Here is a 19121-nt window from a genome sequence, read left to right on the forward strand (position 1 = left end):
CCTTCTCACATATAAAGCCTTAAATGGCCAAGCTCCATCTGATATCAGAGATCTGATTGTTCCTTATGTTCCTAACAGAGCACTTCGCTCTCAATCTGCAGGTTTACTAGTGGTTCCTAGAATTTCTAAAAGTAGAATGGGAGGCAGATCTTTTAGTTCTCAGGCTCCTCTCCTGTGGAACCAACTACCAGTTTTAGTCCGTGAGGCAGACACCCTGTCTACTTTTAAGGCTAGGCTTAAAACTTTCCTTTTTGATAAGGCTTCTAGTTAGGGTGGCTCAGGTTATCCTGAGCTATCTCTATAGTTCTGCTGCTATAGGCTTAGACTGCTGGAGGACATAGGGACCCCCATTTCATCATTCTGCTTCATTCTCTCTCTGTTCTCCTATTCTGCAGAATCTGTTAGTTCAATCTCTAACCTTCTGCTCTCTCTGCTTTTCCTCAGAGTAGCTTTGCCTCGTCTGTTCCTGTTTGGCTGTGACGTCATCCTGGAAAGAAACATCAGCTGTGCTGCTTCTATCAACACCCTTGTTTATAGATGTTGGAGATCTGCCTGTTTTCCAGTGTGGTCCTGTTTCTCTGACCGTGACTGAGTGGATGTGCTCTCTTCGTCCTCTGGCATGGGAGCTGCCTCGGAGCTCGTCTGCCTGGCTGTGTGTTTCCTGGACGGAGCCGCCTTTTACAGCTGCTTTTTGTATCTCTGCTTCTGTCTCCTTGAACCCCAGTGGGCCTCAGCAGATGGCCGCTCACACTGAGCCTGGTTCTGCTGGAGGTTTCTTCCTGTTAAAAGGGAGTTTTTCCTCTCCACTGTCGCTACAAGCATGCTTAGTGTGAGGGATTGCTGAAGAGTCAATGAGTCGATGCAATCAGCTGGTTTTCCTTAGATAGAAAACTTTGAATCAATTTGACTGTATGATCTGGTTGAACTGGAAAGTGCCTTGAGATGACATGTGTTGTGAATTTGGCGCTATATAAATAAACTGAATTGAATTGAATTGAATCAAACTGCTCCTCATTATCCTGATGTTAACATCTGGATAATGGAGAAAATAGCCTGAATTTCCTGTTGGAATCAGTAAAATGTGAAAAATAAACAGGATGATCAGGTCTTCAGTCGACCTTCTGGTTCCATGAAGGTCAGCTTCCCTGGAAGCTCCAACTAAAACTGAAGCGACGCCTCAGATCTCATCATGCTGCTTTCATTCAGTTTAATTTAGTAGAAAAAAGCAGAACAGACAGGAAACAAAATCATTTCAAACAGCAATCGTCTGGCTTTAAGAAGCACTAAAAAAATCAGGAAATAAAATGTGTTTTAATGAAAGACAAACAGGAATAATCATCAGAACTCTGTTGTTGTTTCCAGATCAGCTCTGCAGGTTGGATCCTCGTTCCGGGTTAGGCTTAGAGATCCAGCTATTAGCACGCCGTAACTTTGACCTGATGTGTCTTTTTAAGGAACGTCTTCACTTGTTTTGTCTATGGCAAGATGCAAACTGATTCAATCATTCTCAAGCATCTTTTCAACTTATGGGATAAGAAAAGTGTCCAAAACCTGAATGTGAAGTTGCTCATTGATTGAAGATGTAATGGCGGCCATCTTTAGCTGACCTGCAACCCAGAGCATCAGTGACTGAACATCAGCAGGTCCTCCTCAGGCGGTCCTCTTTAGAAGGCTCATTAGTTCCAGCATCATCGCCTCGCCCAGTGCAGACTGGAGATGAATGACTTTCATCCAGTCATCCTCAGTCCACCATTGCTTCTCCTCAGCCCGTTCTAACCTACTTTATTTCTGTTTAGGTATTAATGATGCTTTCCTTTAGCTTTCCTGGATGGAATCATTTCCTTTAGGCGCTTTCTAACAGTTCGCTCGCAGACACTGACTCCAGTTTCCTCCTATTTCTTCCTCATTTTGGGTTTTTTAAACATATTGCTTTAAGTTTTCTTCTCTTAAGGGGTTAAGGGTCTTGCTCAGGGACCCAGAATAGCAGTGAGAGTGGGACTCGTCTCAGAACCTCTGGATTGCACTCCCCCAAGGGCCGCCACTCCCCCAAGGGCCGCCACTCCCCTACCAGTAGGGGTGTCAACAATAATCGATTCAGCGATGCATTGCAATGCGGGGCATACACGATGCAGCAACGTGCCATAATCGATTATGTCACTGTTTATTTTCTGGCCTCAAATGGACAAGTTTTGAAGTTTCAATTACTTCTGGGGGCGTATCAACAACAATCAAGATGGCTGAGTCGTAGGGAGATGACCGCGATAGACGGGTAGGCCTAATTAAAAACGCACCAAAAGCTTGGAAAGCGGATATCCGGGCACATTTCGGATTTTACGAAGTCAATGGGATTTTGATGCTTGCAATGCATCGTAGAATCGTAACCGAATCGAATCGTCAGGGCAGTGCCAATGCACACCCTTACCTACCAGCCACCATTTCTTTTGCTGTTTCTGAAAGCCAGAGCGTTGCTGTTTGAAAGGACTTTAGTTTTGTTTCCAGTTGTTTTAATCTAATGAAAAACCAACTGAATGAACAGCGGCTGGCTAAGTGGTGATTCCATCATTTTTCAGGGTTATAGATTCATCAGAAAGTGCAGAGAACGATGACTGAATGAGTGGCAGTGCTTCTGATCCGTAATGGACTGAGTGCATCATCTCACCAGGCGGAGCTGTCATTTCCACAGACTGCTGAGACTAATGAGTCTTTAAACTCATTAAAGGTCATCTGGTCAGATAAAAGAGCTGATCTGCACTGAATGCGTCTCAGAGAGCCTGTGGCTCCATGTTTACGGCGTTCAAAAGGCTGCCGACACTAAAGGTCAGAAGCGCTACCGCTGCTGGAAACCTTCACCTACATTTCTACACCTCGGAAAGAGATGAAGGACAGCAGCCATGAGGGGCGGAGCTAAAACGCAGCCTTGTTGTTGGATCCGCCATGTATGATAGACAACAACAATCAGTCACTTGTTTCAGAAACATCGAGGCTTCCTCCTCATCGAGAGAAACAAAGATTGGCTCCGCCCCTCATGGCTTTTCACCTTCTATTAATCTGGTTCGAACCCGTCTCCACCTGATCCGTACTTGAAGCACGATCCTAACCATCAGCTCATCAACCAGAAACTCATCCGGGTCGCCCTCCATTTTCATTTAAAAAAAACACCTCAATTACATTTTTCCTCCTTAAAAACAGTTAAAGTGCTAAACTGTAAAGTTTAATCATTAATTTTCTGAGAAAATAAATGCATTAAATGCTTTTTGTTTTATCACAGGAAATGGGATCCTACGCTACTTCCACCTGTCATCTCCAAACCTACGGTTTCTAATTCGAATGATTAATCACGTTTTTATTTTTCTATCTCGGTCTTTAAAATGCTTTTTGTATTTTTGGACTAATAAACCAGATCAGTTACTCGACACTGAAGGATTGCAACCCCTGACCTCTGACCCCTGACTCCTGACCTCTGACCCCTGACCAAGACAAGTACACCTAACGGCCCAGGTTTTGCTCCTCAGCAGTGTGTGTGTGATGGTCGTTACCTTGGCAGCAATGGAGGAGCTGGGCTTCTCCAGCAGATCCCAGAGCTTCTGCCTTTGGTCCGGGCAGCAGCCCTGCTCCTCCACTTCTCCTTCCTCGTCTCTCAGCGTCTCAGCCTCCCTCCTCAGCTCCTCGTTCATCTGCTCCTTCTTCTGATGGTACCGAGCCTGGCAGCAGGACTCCAGGTAGATCTCATCGATCCCCCAGTAGTCGAGCTCCTGGCCAAAGGACAAAGCGCACATCTCCTCCATCATGTGCAGCTTCCCTGTTCTGTAGAAATTGAGGATGGAGGAGAAGGCCATGGGATGCCGATCAAAGAAATACTCGTTATCAGTCAGACTGTAGTCATCACAGATCTCTAGCAAAGACTCATGGGTGTTACAGTCCCTCAGGCGACCCAGACGCGTCCGAGGCAGGCGGTCCAGTGTCCTCCACTGTACTTCGTGACTCAGACCACCGACATTGAGCCGGACCCGGCGGGAGCGAGCTTTGGTGCGAATGATGTCGATCGGCTCAGGTGGGAGCAGAGGCGCCATGGCAGGACGGGGGTTGGCTTTGGGGGCACTAAAGTTCACTCTGTCTGTCATGCTGAGCCGACGGGCGCCGCTTCCTCCTGGGGAGCTGGGTCAACTAGATCAGGTGCTGGGAGGTCTCAGCGTTTCCACTGGCTGGATCGGGCCGACCGAGGTCACAGAGCTGGGCTCAGACTGTTGGACTGCTGAGGAGATCCATGTCTGCAGGAAGAGAAGAAACAGAAGTTAGACGATGACATCACTGCACCATCAGAGAGGAAGTTAGACCATGACATCACTCCATCATCAGAGAGGAAGTTAGACCATGACATCACTCCATCATCAGAGAGGAAGTTAGACCATGACATCACTCCATCATCAGAGACAAAGTTAGGTGATGACATCACTCCATCATCAGAGAGGAAGTTAGACCATGACATCACTCCATCATCAGAGAGGAAGTTAGACCATGACATCACTCCATCATCAGAGAGGAAGTTAGGTGATGACATCACTCCTTCAGTGGGGAGGAAGTTAGACCATGACATCACTCCATCATCAGAGAGGAAGTTAGACCATGACATCACTCCATCATCAGAGAGGAAGTTAGACCATGACATCACTCCCATCATCAGAGAGGAAGTTAGACCATGACATCACTCCATCATCAGAGAGGAAGTTAGGTGATGACATCACTCCTTCAGTGGGGAGGAAGTTAGACCATGACATCACTCCATCATCAGAGAGGAAGTTAGACCATGACATCACTCCATCATCAGAGAGGAAGTTAGACCATGACATCACTCCATCATCAGAGAGGAAGTTAGACCATGACATCACTCCATCATCAGAGAGGAAGTTAGGCCATGACATCACTCCATCATCAGAGAGGAAGTTAGACCATGACATCACTCCTTCAGTGGGGAGGAAGTTAGACCATGACATCAATCCATCATCAGAGAGGAAGTTAGACCATGACATCACTCCATCATCAGAGAGGAAGTTAGACCATGACATCACTCCATCATCAGAGAGGAAGTTAGGTGATGACATCACTCCTTCAGTGGGGAGGAAGTTAGACCATGACATCACTCCATCATCAGAGAGGAAGTTAGACCATGACATCACTCCATCATCAGAGAGGAAGTTAGACCATGACATCACTCCATCATCAGAGAGGAAGTTAGACCATGACATCACTCCATCATCAGAGAGGAAGTTAGACCATGACATCACTCCATCATCAGAGACAAAGTTAGGTGATGACATCACTCCTTCAGTGGGGAGGAAGTTAGATGATGACATCACTCCATCATCAGAGAGGAAGTTAGGCCATGACATCACTCCATCATCAGAGAGGAAGTTAGACCATGACATCACTCCATCATCAGAGAGGAAGTTAGACCATGACATCACTCCATCATTGGAGAGGAAGTTAGATGATGACATCACTCCATCATCAGAGAGGAAGTTAGACCATGACATCACTCCATCATCAGAGAGGAAGTTAGACCATGACATCACTCCATCATCAGAGAGGAAGTTAGACCATGACATCACTCCATCATCAGAGAGGAAGTTAGGCCATGACATCACTCCATCATCAGAGAGGAAGTTAGACCATGACATCACTCCATCATCAGAGAGGAAGTTAGACCATGACATCACTCCATCATCAGAGAGGAAGTTAGACCATGACATCACTCCATCATCAGAGAGGAAGTTAGGTGATGACATCACTCCTTCAGTGGGGAGGAAGTTAGACCATGACATCACTCCATCATTGGAGAGGAAGTTAGATGATGACATCACTCCATCATCAGAGAGGAAGTTAGACCATGACATCACTCCATCATCAGAGAGGAAGTTAGAACATGACATCACTCCATCATCAGAGAGGAAGTTAGACCATGACATCACTCCATCATCAGAGAGGAAGTTAGAACATGACATCACTCCATCATCAGAGAGGAAGTTAGACCATGACATCACTCCATCATCAGAGACAAAGTTAGCTGATGACATCACTCCTTCAGTGGGGAGGAAGTTAGACCATTACATCACTCCATCATCAGAGAGGAAGTTAGACCATGACATCACTCCATCATCAGAGAGGAAGTTAGACCATGACATCACTCCATCATCAGAGAGGAAGTTAGGCCATGACATCACTCCATCATCAGAGAGGAAGTTAGACCATGACATCACTCCATCATCAGAGAGGAAGTTAGACCATGACATCACTCCATCATCAGAGAGGAAGTTAGGCCATGACATCACTCCATCATCAGAGAGGAAGTTAGACCATGACATCACTCCATCATCAGAGAGGAAGTTAGGTGATGACATCACTCCTTCAGTGGGGAGGAAGTTAGACCATGACATCACTCCATCATTGGAGAGGAAGTTAGATGATGACATCACTCCATCATCAGAGAGGAAGTTAGACCATGACATCACTCCATCATCAGAGAGGAAGTTAGACCATGACATCACTCCATCATCAGAGAGGAAGTTAGACCATGACATCACTCCATCATCAGAGACAAAGTTAGGTGATGACATCACTCCTTCAGTGGGGAGGAAGTCAGACCATGACATCACTCCATCATTGGAGAGAAAGTTAGATGATGACATCACTCCATCATCAGAGAGGAAGTTAGACCATGACATCACTCCATCATCAGAGAGGAAGTTAGACCATGACATCACTCCATCATCAGAGAGGAAGTTAGACCATGACATCACTCCATCATCAGAGAGGAAGTTAGGCCATGACATCACTCCATCATCAGAGAGGAAGTTAGACCATGACATCACTCCTTCAGTGGGGAGGAAGTTAGACCATGACATCAATCCATCATCAGAGAGGAAGTTAGACCATGACATCACTCCATCATCAGAGAGGAAGTTAGGCCATGACATCACTCCATCATCAGAGAGGAAGTTAGACCATGACATCACTCCTTCAGTGGGGAGGAAGTTAGACCATGACATCACTCCATCATCAGAGAGGAAGTTAGACCATGACATCACTCCATCATCAGAGAGGAAGTTAGACCATGACATCACTCCATCATCAGAGAGGAAGTTAGACCATGACATCACTCCATCATCAGAGAGGAAGCTAGACCATGACATCACTCCACCATCAGAGAGGAAGTTAGACCATGACATCACTCCATCATCAGAGAGGAAGTTAGGCCATGACATCACTCCATCATCAGAGAGGAAGTTAGACCATGACATCACTCCATCATCAGAGAGGAAGTTAGGCCATGACATCACTCCATCATCAGAGAGGAAGTTAGACCATGACATCACTCCATCAGTGGGGAGGAAGTTAGGCCATGACATCACTCCATCATCAGAGAGGAAGTTAGACCATGACATCACTCCATCATCAGAGAGGAAGTTAGGCCATGACATCACTCCATCATCAGAGAGGAAGTTAGACCATGACATCACTCCATCAGTGGGGAGGAAGTTAGACCATGACATCACTCCATCATCAGAGAGGAAGTTAGACCATGACATCACTCCATCATCAGAGAGGAACTTAGACCATGACATCACTCCATCATCAGAGAGGAAGTTAGACCATGACATCACTCCATCATCAGAGAGGAAGTTAGACCATGACATCACTCCATCATCAGAGACAAAGTTAGGTGATGACATCACTCCTTCAGTGGGGAGGAAGTTAGACCATGACATCACTCCATCATTGGAGAGGAAGTTAGATGATGACATCACTCCATCATCAGAGAGGAAGTTAGGCCATGACATCACTCCATCATCAGAGAGGAAGTTAGACCATGACATCACTCCATCATCAGAGAGGAAGTTAGACCATGACATCACTCCATCATCAGAGAGGAAGTTAGGCCATGACATCACTCCATCATCAGAGAGGTAGTTAGACCATGACATCACTCCATCATCAGAGAGGAAGTTAGGTGATGACATCACTCCTTCAGTGGGGAGGAAGTTAGACCATGACATCACTCCATCATTGGAGAGGAAGTTAGATGATGACATCACTCCATCATCAGAGAGGAAGTTAGACCATGACATCACTCCATCATCAGAGAGGAAGTTAGACCATGACATCACTCCATCATCAGAGAGGAAGTTAGACCATGACATCACTCCATCATCAGAGACAAAGTTAGGTGATGACATCACTCCTTCAGTGGGGAGGAAGTTAGACCATGACATCACTCCATCATTGGAGAGGAAGTTAGATGATGACATCACTCCATCATCAGAGAGGAAGTTAGACCATGACATCACTCCATGATCAGAGAGGAAGTTAGACCATGACATCACTCCATCATCAGAGAGGAAGTTAGACCATGACATCACTCCATCATCAGAGAGGAAGTTAGGCCATGACATCACTCCATCATCAGAGAGGAAGTTAGACCATGACATCACTCCTTCAGTGGGGAGGAAGTTAGACCATGACATCAATCCATCATCAGAGAGGAAGTTAGACCATGACATCACTCCATCATCAGAGAGGAAGTTAGACCATGACATCACTCCATCATCAGAGAGGAAGTTAGACCATGACATCACTCCATCATCAGAGAGGAAGTTAGACCATGACATCACTCCATCATCAGAGAGGAAGTTAGACCATGACATCACTCCATCATCAGAGAGGAAGCTAGGACCATGACATCACTCCACCATCAGAGAGGAAGTTAGACCATGACATCACTCCATCATCAGAGAGGAAGTTAGGCCATGACATCACTCCATCATCAGAGAGGAAGTTAGACCATGACATCACTCCATCATCAGAGAGGAAGTTAGGCCATGACATCACTCCATCATCAGAGAGGAAGTTAGACCATGACATCACTCCATCAGTGGGGAGGAAGTTAGGCCATGACATCACTCCATCATCAGAGAGGAAGTTAGACCATGACATCACTCCATCATCAGAGAGGAAGTTAGGCCATGACATCACTCCATCATCAGAGAGGAAGTTAGGCCATGACATCACTCCATCATCAGAGAGGAAGTTAGACCATGACATCACTCCGTCAGTGGGGAGGAAGTTAGACCATGACATCACTCCATCATCAGAGAGGAAGTTAGACCATGACATCACTCCATCATCAGAGAGGAAGTTAGACCGTGACATCACTCCATCATCAGAGAGGAAGCTAGACCATGACATCACTCCACCATCAGAGAGGAAGTTAGACCATGACATCACTCCATCATCAGAGAGGAAGTTAGGCCATGACATCACTCCATCATCAGAGAGGAAGTTAGACCATGACATCACTCCATCATCAGAGAGGAAGTTAGGCCATGACATCACTCCATCATCAGAGAGGAATTTAGACCATGACATCACTCCATCAGTGGGGAGGAAGTTAGGCCATGACATCACTCCATCATCAGAGAGGAAGCTAGACCATGACATCACTCCTTCAGTGGGGAGGAAGTTAGACCATGACATCAATCCATCATCAGAGAGGAAGTTAGACCATGACATCACTCCATCATCAGAGAGGAAGTTAGACCATGACATCACTCCATCATCAGAGAGGAAGTTAGACCATGACATCACTCCATCATCAGAGAGGAAGTTAGACCATGACATCACTCCATCATCAGAGAGGAAGTTAGACCATGACATCACTCCATCATCAGAGAGGAAGTTAGACCATGACATCACTCCATCATCAGAGAGGAAGTTAGACCATGACATCACTCCTTCAGTGGGGAGGAAGTTAGGCCATGACATCACTCCTTCAGTGGGGAGGAAGTTAGGCCATGACATCACTCCATCATCAGAGAGGAAGTTAGACCATGACATCACTCCATCATCAGAGAGGAAGCTAGACCATGACATCACTCCATCATCAGAGAGGAAGCTAGACCATGACATCACTCCATCATCAGAGAGGAAGTTAGGCCATGACATCACTCCATCATCAGAGAGGAAGTTAGACCATGACATCACTCCATCATCAGAGAGGAAGTTAGGCCATGACATCACTCCATCATCAGAGAGGAAGTTAGACCGTGACATCACTCCATCATCAGAGAGGAAGCTAGACCATGACATCACTCCATCATCAGAGAGGAAGTTAGGCCATGACATCACTCCATCATCAGAGAGGAAGTTAGACCATGACATCAATCCATCATCAGAGAGGAAGTTAGACCGTGACATCACTCCATCATCAGAGAGGAAGTTAGACCATGACATCACTCCATCATCAGAGAGGAAGTTAGACCATGGCATCACTCCATCATCAGAGAGGAAGCTAGACCATGACATCACTCCATCATCAGAGAGGAAGTTAGACCATGACATCACTCCATCATCAGAGAGGAAGTTAGACCATGACATCACTCCTTCAGTGGGGAGGAAGTTAGGCCATGACATCACTCCTTCAGTGGGGAGGAAGTTAGGCCATGACATCAATCCATCATCAGAGAGGAAGTTAGACCGTGACATCACTCCATCATCAGAGAGGAAGTTAGACCATGACATCACTCCATCATCAGAGAGGAAGCTAGACCATGACATCACTCCATCATCAGAGAGGAAGTTAGGCCATGACATCACTCCATCATCAGAGAGGAAGCTAGACCATGACATCACTCCATCATCAGAGAGGAAGTTAGAACATGACATCACTCCATCATCAGAGAGGAAGTTAGACCATGCCATCACTCCATCATCAGAGAGGAAGCTAGACCGTGACATCACTCCATCATCAGAGAGGAAGCTAGACCGTGACATCACTCCATCATCAGAGAGGAAGTTAGACCGTGACATCACTCCATCATCAGAGAGGAAGCTAGACCGTGACATCACTCCATCATCAGAGAGGAAGCTAGACCGTGACATCACTCCATCATCAGAGAGGAACCTAGACCGTGACATCACTCCATCATCAGAGAGGAAGTTAGACCATGACATCAATCCATCATCAGAGAGGAAGCTAGACCGTGACATCACTCCATCATCAGAGAGGAAGTTAGACCGTGACATCACTCCATCATCAGAGAGGAAGTTAGACCGTGACATCACTCCATCATCAGAGAGGAAGGTAGACCGTGACATCACTCCATCATCAGAGAGGAAGTTAGGCCATGACATCACTCCATCATCAGAGAGGAAGTTAGACCATGACATCACTCCATCATCAGAGAGGAAGTTAGACCGTGACATCACTCCATCATCAGAGAGGAAGTTAGACCGTGACATCACTCGATCATCAGAGAGGAAGTTAGACCGTGACATCACTCCATCATCAGAGAGGAAGTTAGGCCATGACATCACTCCATCATCAGAGAGGAAGTTAGACCATGACATCACTCCATCATCAGAGAGGAAGTCAGATCGTGACATCACTCCATCATCAGAGAGGAAGTTAGACCGTGACATCAATCCATCATCAGAGAGGAAGTTAGACCGTGACATCACTCCATCATCAGAGAGGAAGCTAGACCATGACATCACTCCATCATCAGAGAGGAAGTTAGGCCATGACATCACTCCATCATCAGAGAGGAAGTTAGACCATGACATCACTCCATCATCAGAGAGGAAGTTAGACCATGACATCACTCCATCATCAGAGAGGAAGTAAGGCCATGACATCACTCCATCAATGGGGAGGAAGTTAGACCATGACATCACTCCATCATCAGAGAGGAAGTTAGACCATGACATCACTCCATCATCAGAGAGGAAGTTAGACCATGACATCACTCCTTCAGTGGGGAGGAAGTTAGGCCATGACATCACTCCATCATCAGAGAGGAAGTTAGACCATGACATCACTCCATCATCAGAGAGGAAGTTAGGTGATGACATCACTCCTTCAGTGGGGAGGAAGTTAGACCATGACATCACTCCATCAGTGGAGAGGAAGTTATGTGATGACATCACTCCCTCAGTGGAGAGGAAGTTAGACGATGACATCACTCCATCATTGGAGAGGAAGTTAGACCATGACATCACTCCTTCAGTGGGGAGGAAGTTAGGCCATGACATCACTCCATCATCAGGGAGGAAGTTAGACCATGACATCACTCCTTCAGTGGGGAGGAAGTTAGACCATGACATCAATCCATCATCAGAGAGGAAGTTAGGCCATGACATCACTCAATCAGTGGAGAGGAAGTTAGACCATTACATCACTCCATCATCAGAGAGTAAGTTAGACCATGACATCACTCCATCATCAGAGAGGAAGTTAGACCATGACATCACTCCATCATCAGAGAGGAAGTTAGGCCATGACATCACTCCATCATCAGAGAGGAAGTTAGGCCATGACATCACTCCATCAGTGGAGAGGAAGTTATGTGATGACATCACTCCCTCAGTGGGGAGGAAGTTAGACGATGACATCACTCCATCATTGGAGAGGAAGTTAGACCATGACATCACTCCTTCAGTGGGGAGGAAGTTAGACCATGACATCACTCCATCATCAGAGAGGATGACCACCCAGGGTGCAGACCAGGAAGCAGAGTTGTAGTTTAACACACATCTCTGCAGCTTCTCTACTGTTACCCACTCTTTACTCCATCCAGACAGTGTCTTGCCCACGACCAAAATCTAATAAATTAGCAAAGATTCCCAAAGGAGTAAATCATGATAATCTAATTAAAATCAAAATAACTCCAATTGGGGAAAAAGTTAAAACAATTAAATGCGGTCTGTTTAACATAAGATCGCTTTCCTCTAAAAGTCTACTAGTTAATTACTTGATTTGTGATAATCACATTGACTTGTTTTGCCTTACAGAAACCTGGCTGCAGCAAGAGGATTATGTGAGCATAAATGAGGCAACTCCTTCAAGCTGTTTAAATTTTCACATCCCCAGAAGTTCTGGGCGAGGAGGAGGAGTAGCAACAATCTTCGAGTCTGACTTACTGATTACTCCCAAAACAATTAATTCCTACAACTCTTTTGAACATTTAACCCTTAATTTCCCTGATCCAAATTTCAAGGCAAGAAAACCTCTTCTTTTTGTAACTTTGTATCGTCCACCAGGTCCTTAGTCTGAATTTTTAGATGAGTTTTCAGAGTTCCTTTCTGATTTGGTATTAAATACTGACAGGGTCATCATAGTGGGAGATTTTAACATCCATGCTGACATTGAAGGCGATAGCTTAAGAGCAGCCTTTAATGCTATCTTAGACACTATTGGCTTTGTTCAAAATGTGAATAGTCCCACGCATTCTCATCTTCATACTTTGGATCTTGTGCTGACATACGGCATAGAATGTGAAGAAATAACAGTATTTCCTCACAACCCTGTCCTCTCTGACCACTTTCTAATAACCTTCAGGATTACTTTAACAGAGTTCTCCTCCCCCAAAAGAAGGTTCAATTTTAGTAGATCTTTATCAGATATTGCAGTTATAAATTTTAAAGAATCTGCTTCACTTTCTCTCTGCTCTGTGTCGCTGAGCAGTGCTGCAGAGTGCAAAAGCTTAGCTTATTCCCCTTCACAGGTTGATGATTTTGTTGAGGGGGTTGCTAGTTCTCTGCGTATTGCCTTAGACAACGCAGCTCCTTTGAAAATGAAAACCGTTAAAAATAGAAAGCTTGCTCCTTGGTTTAATGCAGAGCTGCGTACTTTGAAGCAAAATGCTAGGAAACTGGAGAGAAAATATCGCTCCACAGGCCTGCGAGAGTCCTTCCTAGTCTGGAAAAATGGTTTACTGCTGTATAAGAGGACCCTTTGTAAAGCAAGAGCAGCATACTTCTCCTCATTAATAGAGGAGAATAAGAATAATCCTAGATTTCTTTTTAATACAGTTGCCAAACTCACCCAGAGCCATAGCTCTGTTGAACCGTCCATTCCACCTGCTCTTAGCAGCAATGATTTTATGGGATTCTTTATAAATAAGATTGATCTTATTAAAAATAAGATCATAAGCACTCCTCTATCCGCGATTGTACCTGAGGTAGTCATGGAATCTGAACCGGGTTTAGACTGCTTTGATCCAGTTGAACTCTCTGAATTAGCAAAATTATTGTCTTCATCTAAGCCTTCAACTTGTATGTTAGATCCAGTTCCAACCAGGTTATTTAAGGAGGTATTCCCTTTGATCTCCTCCTCCATTTTAGATGTGATTAATCTATCTCTGTTACAGGGATATGTACCTAAAGCTTTTAAGATTGCTGTAATTAAACCTCTGCTTAAGAAACCGTCTCTTGACCCAGATGACTTGGTCAATTATAGACCTATATCCAATCGTCCTTTCTTATCCAAAATTCTTGAGAAAGTAGTTGCCAAACAAGTTTGCGATCACTTCCACCATAATGAACTTTTTGAAGAGTTTCAGTCTGGCTTTAGAGCTCATCATAGCACTGAAACAGCTCTGGTGAAAGTCACTAATGATATTCTCATGGCCTCAGATAATGGACTTGTATCTGTGCTCGTCCTGTTGGATCTTAGTGCTGCATTTGATACAGTTGACCATAATATTCTTTTAGAAAGACTTGAATATTTTGTTGGAATTAAAGGAACAGCACTAGACTGGTTTAAATCTTATCTATCTGATCGAATTCAGTTTGTTCATGTTAATGATAGATCTTCAACACGCTCAAAGGTTACCTGTGGAGTACCACAGGGATCAGTGCTAGGACCAATTCTCTTTACTTTATACATGCTCCCAATTGGTAGAGTTATTAGACAGCATGGGATTAATTTTCACTGTTATGCTGATGATACCCAGCTATATCTGTCTATAAATCCAGATGAAGCTAACCCATTACATAGATTACAGGCATGTCTGAAGACATAAAAACCTGGATGACTCTTAATTTTCCGCTTCTGAATGCAGGCAAAACAGAAGTTATAGTCTTTGGACCAGAGTCTCTGAAAAAGAAACTGATTAGCCAGTCACTTCATTTGGATGGGATTAAACTGATTTCAGATAATAAAGTAAAAAATCTTGGTGTTGTTTTTGATCAGGACCTGTCATTTAAATCCCATATCAAAGAGGTTTCTAGAATTTCCTTCTTTCATCTGAGGAACATTGCAAAAATTAGAAATCTCCTGTCCAGGGGTGATGCTGAGAAACTAGTCCATGCATTTGTTACTTCAAGGCTGGACTATTGTAATTCTTTACTATCAGGAAGTCCACAAACTGTAGTTAAAAGCCTTCAGCTGATCCAAAATGCTGCAGCCAGAGTTCTGATGAAAATGAAAAAGAGAGATCATATCTCTCCTATCCTGGCTTCTCTTCATTGGCTTCCTGTTAAATCAAGAATAGAATTTAAAATCCTCCTTCTCACATATAAAGCCTTAAATGGCCAAGCTCCATCTGATATCAGAGATCTGATTGTTCCTTATGTTCCTAACAGAGCACTTCGCTCTCAATCTGCAGGTTTACTAGTGGTTCCTAGAATTTCTAAAAGTAGAATGGGAGGCAGATCTTTTAGTTCTCAGGCTCCTCTCCTGTAGAACCAACTACCAGTTTTAGTCCGTGAGGCAGACACCCTGTCTACTTTTAAGGCTAGGCTTAAAACTTTCCTTTTTGATAAAGCTTCTAGTTAGGGTGGCTCAGGTTATCCTGAGCTATCTCTATAGTTATGCTGCTATAGGCTTAGACTTTTGGAGGACATAGGGACCCCCATTTCATCATTCTGCTTCATTCTCTCTCTGTTCTCCTATTCTACAGAATCTGTTAGTTCAATCTCTAACCTTCTGCTCTCTCTGCTTTTCCTCAGAGTAGCTTTGCCTCGTCTGTTCCTGTTTGGCTGTGACGTCATCCTGGAAAGAAACATCAGCTGTGCTGCTTCTATCAACACCCTTGTTTATAGATGTTGGAGATCTGCCTGTTTTCCAGTGTGGTCCTGTTTCTCTGACCGTGACTGAGTGGATGTGCTCTCTTCGTCCTCTGGCATGGGAGCTGCCTTGGAGCTCGTCTGCCTGGCTGTGTGTTTCCTGGACGGGGCCGCCTTTTACAGCTGCTTTTTGTATCTCTGTATCACTCCATCAGTGGAGAGGAAGTTAGACCATGACATCACTCCATCATCAGAGAGGAAGTTAGACCATGACATCACTCCATCATCAGAGAGGAAGTTAGGCCATGACATCACTCCATCATCAGAGAGGAAGTTAGGCCATGACATCACTCCATCATCAGAGAGGAAGTTAGGCCATGACATCACTCCATCATCAGAGAGGAAGTTAGGCCATGACATCACTCCATCATCAGAGAGGAAGTTAGGCCATGACATCACTCCATCAGTGGAGAGGAAGTTAGGCCATGACATCAATCCATCATCAGAGAGGAAGCTAGACCATGACATCACTCCATCATCAGAGAGGAAGTTAGGCCATGACATCACTCCATCATCAGAGAGGAAGTTAGGCCATGACATCACTCCATCATCAGAGAGGAAGTTAGGCCATGACATCACTCCATCATCAGAGAGGAAGTTAGGCCATGACATCACTCCATCAGTGGAGAGGAAGTTATGTGATGACATCACTCCCTCAGTGGGGAGGAAGTTAGACGATGACATCACTCCATCATTGGAGAGGTCATATTCTAGCAGTCCATCTACGGGACCCTGAAGTCCAGGATGTCACCACCGTGGATGAGTCTGTCTGTCCATCCGTCCATCAATTCATCCATCCATCATCCGTCCATCCATCCATCCATCATCTCTCCATCCATCATCCATCCATCCATCCATCATCCATCCATCCATCCATCCATCATCCATCCATCCATCTATCATCCATCCATCCATCCATCCATCCATCATCCATCCATCCATCCATCCATCCATCCATCCATCCATCATCCATCCATCCATCCATCCATCATCCATCCATCCATCCATCCATCCATCCATCCATCCATCCATCATCCATCCATCCATCTATCATCCATCCATCCATCATCCATCCATCCATCCATCCATCCATCCATCATCCATCCATCATCCATCCATCCATCCATCATCCATCCATCCATCCATCCATCCATCCATCCATCCATCATCCATCCATCCATCTATCATCCATCATCCATCCATCCATCCATCCATCCATCCATCATCCATCCATCCATCCACCCATCCATCATCCATCCATCCATCCACCCATCCATCATCCATCCATCCATCCACCCATCCATCATCCATCCATCCATCCACCCATCCATCATCCATCCATCCATCTATCATCCATCCATCCATCATCCATCCATCATCCATCAATCATCCATCCATCCACCCATCAATCATCCATCCATCCATCCATCATCCATCCATCATCCATCCATCCATCATCCATCCATCCATCATCCATCCATCCATCCATCCATCATCCATCCATCCATCCATCCACCCATCAATCATCCATCCATCCATCCATCCATCCATCCATCCATCCATCCATCCACCCATCAATCATCCATCCATCCATCCACCCATCAATCATCCATCCATCCACCCATCAATCATCCATCCATCCATCCATCCATCATCCATCCATCATCCATCCATCCATCCATCCATCATCCATCCATCCATTCATCCATCCATCCATCATCCATCCATCCATCATCCATCCATCCATCATCCATCATCCATCATCCATCCATCCATCCATCATCATCCATCCATCCATCCATCATCCATCCATCCATCCATCCATCCATCCATCCATCATCCATCCATCCATCATCCATCCATCCATCCATCCATCATCCATCCATCCATCCATCATCCATCCATCCATCCATCCATCCATCCCCCCTGTTCCTGAGCTGACATGGATTGATTTACTGACCAAATATAATCGATTGTTTTATTCTGATTTAATGATAGTTTTCTGACATCAAACTTTTTTTTTTAAACACTGTAAGCAGAAGCAGATTAGTTTCTTTTTCTCATTTAGAGTCAGAGATCCTATTAAAACTAAAATAAATAAACAGGACTTAGTAAAGCCAGTCTGGATTTATGGAAGTAGGTCCCACTCACAGATCTCTCTTTTATTTCCTTTTTTTTAGGCTGGAAAGTTCAGCAGCATCCATGGTTCCTCCAGGACTGGACCAGGTCCTGGTTCTCTGGAGACCCAAACGGCTTTATAACCTGTTAGAGACATCTGGGTTTGATTTTATTTTTTTTAGATCAGGGAGGTTCTGCTGGCCCGGTACTGATCGGATGAGACCAGCTGCTTTGCATCTGAACTTTAGATTTCCTTCTGGTTGGAAACTTTTTGATGATTTGGTAAAAGTTCTGGTTGGTGGATGGCTGGACTGTCCACTGACCTTTAAATCAGATTGTGTAACTTCCCACTAATCCCAGGAAGAACCTGGACATCAGCTCCCATGGCTCAGGCCTGCCTCAGTTAATTTTAGCCCATCTATCTTCTCCTGGGACACTCTGCTACGTCACAGACCAGAATGCTACGTCACCATCGTAAAAATGCGTCCCATCTGGTCCTGTTCGAAACCAAAACCAGAACAGACTTTATTTTCTTCATCGGATGATGTTAAATATTATATTTCAATACTAAACAGGCCGTTTCTGATGGTTCCAAGAGGAGCTGAATAGATGCCATAACCAGGATCAGAACCAGGATCAGAACCAGGCCCAAAGTCCGATAAGAAGCACAGCAGAGCAGAACATCCCGTTAATCCAGCACACTTTAAAACACTGAAGGTCCTGGATGAACTCACCTCTCAGCCGAATCTCCTACCAGCCGAACTTTTTGCTTCCCAGGACCCCCCCGCTTCCAGCCGCTGACCCGCAGTTTCCACCCAGAACCGTTCGGCCGCTCAGAAGCCGCATCTCGGTCCAAAGTTCGGAGCACGAAGAGGAGGAAGCAGAGCCCACAGAAAGCGCCCGGTTCCGCTGACGGTCGGCCTGAGAAGAGAGGCTGGGGTTGGGGGTGGAGAGGCTAATTGGATTTAGCGATTCAGCACCGAGGACAGCTCCAGATCAACAGCTTGTTTCCAGCTGAACTTCAGCTCCACCCCCACCCCCCACTGCGCGCTGATGACCGTTTAGAAATGTTAAAGGAAACAGTTGAATGAAAACTCTTCATT

General features: G+C 45.1%; 1 protein-coding gene across 1 annotated transcript in view; it reads right to left on the bottom strand.

Annotated features, from left to right (window-relative positions):
* LOC119781495 (potassium voltage-gated channel subfamily B member 2-like) overlaps positions 1-18944 on the bottom strand; it is a 32262-nt gene extending 13318 nt beyond the window's left edge. The window contains exons 1-2 of the mRNA XM_038281985.1: positions 18753-18944; positions 3537-4268 (exon numbers count right to left, since the gene is read on the bottom strand). Of these exons, the coding sequence (XP_038137913.1) occupies positions 3537-4121 (585 nt within the window). The 5' untranslated portion in view covers positions 4122-4268; positions 18753-18944. The remainder of the gene's footprint in view (positions 1-3536; positions 4269-18752) is intronic.
* Positions 18945-19121: the final 177 nt, after the last annotated feature.

This window comes from Cyprinodon tularosa, unplaced genomic scaffold, assembly GCF_016077235.1.
Source record: "Cyprinodon tularosa strain WSP-4 unplaced genomic scaffold, ASM1607723v1 ctg1038, whole genome shotgun sequence".
In the NCBI taxonomy this organism is placed as follows: Eukaryota; Metazoa; Chordata; class Actinopteri; order Cyprinodontiformes; family Cyprinodontidae; genus Cyprinodon; species Cyprinodon tularosa.